The sequence below is a fragment of the Sturnira hondurensis genome, unplaced genomic scaffold (assembly GCF_014824575.4).
Source record: "Sturnira hondurensis isolate 20B ecotype Veracruz unplaced genomic scaffold, ASM1482457v3 Scaffold0007908, whole genome shotgun sequence".
Classification (NCBI taxonomy): domain Eukaryota; kingdom Metazoa; phylum Chordata; class Mammalia; order Chiroptera; family Phyllostomidae; genus Sturnira; species Sturnira hondurensis.
Genome location: NW_028080539.1, coordinates 8,823 through 10,395, shown reverse-complemented (window position 1 = coordinate 10,395; position 1,573 = coordinate 8,823). Strand labels below are relative to the sequence as shown.

At 51.4% G+C, this 1,573-nt stretch overlaps 1 gene segment (V, D, J or C); it reads left to right on the top strand.

The window, feature by feature from the left end:
* LOC118992156 (probable non-functional immunoglobulin lambda variable 5-48) lies at nucleotides 1-956 on the top strand. The segment is given in 2 exon segments: nucleotides 1-46; nucleotides 160-956. Coding segments are annotated over 2 exon segments (549 nt in total).
* Nucleotides 957-1,573: the final 617 nt, after the last annotated feature.

Sequence of the window (1,573 nt, the reverse complement as noted above, 5' to 3'; positions counted from 1 at the left end):
ATGGCCTGGACTCCTCTCCTCCTCGTGCTCCTCTCTCACTGCACAGGTAGGGACAGGCACGGGGACCCTGGTCATCCTCTTGTATTTCTCCTCTCTTGCTCAGAATTCGTAGAATGGTGCAGTTTCTTGACCAAGTATCCAGTATGTCTATGTTTGCAGGTTCCCTGTCCCAGCCTGTGCTGACTCAGCCACTCTCTTTCTCGGCATCTCCTGGGGCCACAGCCAGACTCACCTGCACCCTCAGCAGTGGTTTCAGTGTTGGTGGCTACTACATAAAATGGCTTCAGCAGAAGCCAGGTAGCCCTCCCGGGTATCTGCTGGAGTATAAATCAGACTCAGAGAAGCACCAGGTCTCCGGGGTCCCCAGCCGCTTCTCTGGATCCAAAGACGCCTCGGCCAACGCAGGGCTCCTTGTCATCTCTGGGCTGCAGCCTGAGGACGAGGCCGACTATCACTGTGCTACATGGGACGGAAACAGTAAAACTTACACGGTGCTCCAGAGTCATGGGGAAGTGAGACTAAAACCCTCCCTGTGCTCTTTCTGCCTGTGGCTGTCACTGCTTATCTGCCTGGGACCAAGCCTAACTCAGGGTGCCATTCGTTGTCACTTCTTCAGTGGGGAACTGTTTTCCCAAGACTCGTGGATGCATGATTTTTTCTGATTCACTGTAGTTAAAAATTTTGTTTCTCCATTGTTAATATCTTTTCAGCCTGCTCATACCTACACAGTCCTAAATTAGGTCTTGGGGGTACATAACCCTCCAGGGGCCTGATAGACAAGGGAGGAGGTGGTTGAACCCTCTCGTGCCCGGCCCAGGGTCTAGGCCTGGATCAGAGGTCTGGGTGGGCTGAGGGCTTCTGATGGTTCAGGGGGTCGGGTGTGTCCTAGGTGCACCTCCCAGGAAACTGTTCTATGAGTGAGTGTAGTTCCATCTGCCTCTGCCCATTGTGGCCTGTTCTCTCCTCCTGGGGCTCAGGGGAAGCATGCTTCTCTGGCTCTAGGAGGCTGAGCCAACAGAATCTCATCCACACTGAAATATGATTGTTTGACCTTTCCGTGGGCACCAGGATATAAGCAAAAGATACTCCGGGTGGCTCAGTTGGTGGGAACATCATCCTGTGCACCAGAAAGCTTGCAGGTTTGATTCCTGCTCAAGGGACATACTAGGTTTCCAGAGTATTTGTACCTGAGGCAAACCGAGTCAATATTTCTTTCTCACATCAATCTCTCTCTCTCTTTGTCTTTCTCATTCTCTCCACCCCCTTTCCTCTGACTCTCAAATCCATAAACACACTCAGGTGAGGATTTAAGAAAAGGGGGCTCCTCCATCACTAAGGCAGCATCTGTAATCTTGATCTTTCTCTTCATCCCACCATGAGAAGGGTCATGCCCAGATGTCTGTGAGGTTGAAGACATGCAGAGTTTGGGGACACTGGAGAAGATGCATCTGATAAAACATCCGAATGAGGACCAGAGATGTATGGGGGTGTTAAGTCACACAGTAGTGGGTCAGGAATTCACACTGGGGACAGTCTTGCACTGGCCTGCAGTCTTCCTCTCTTCACCCTTCTC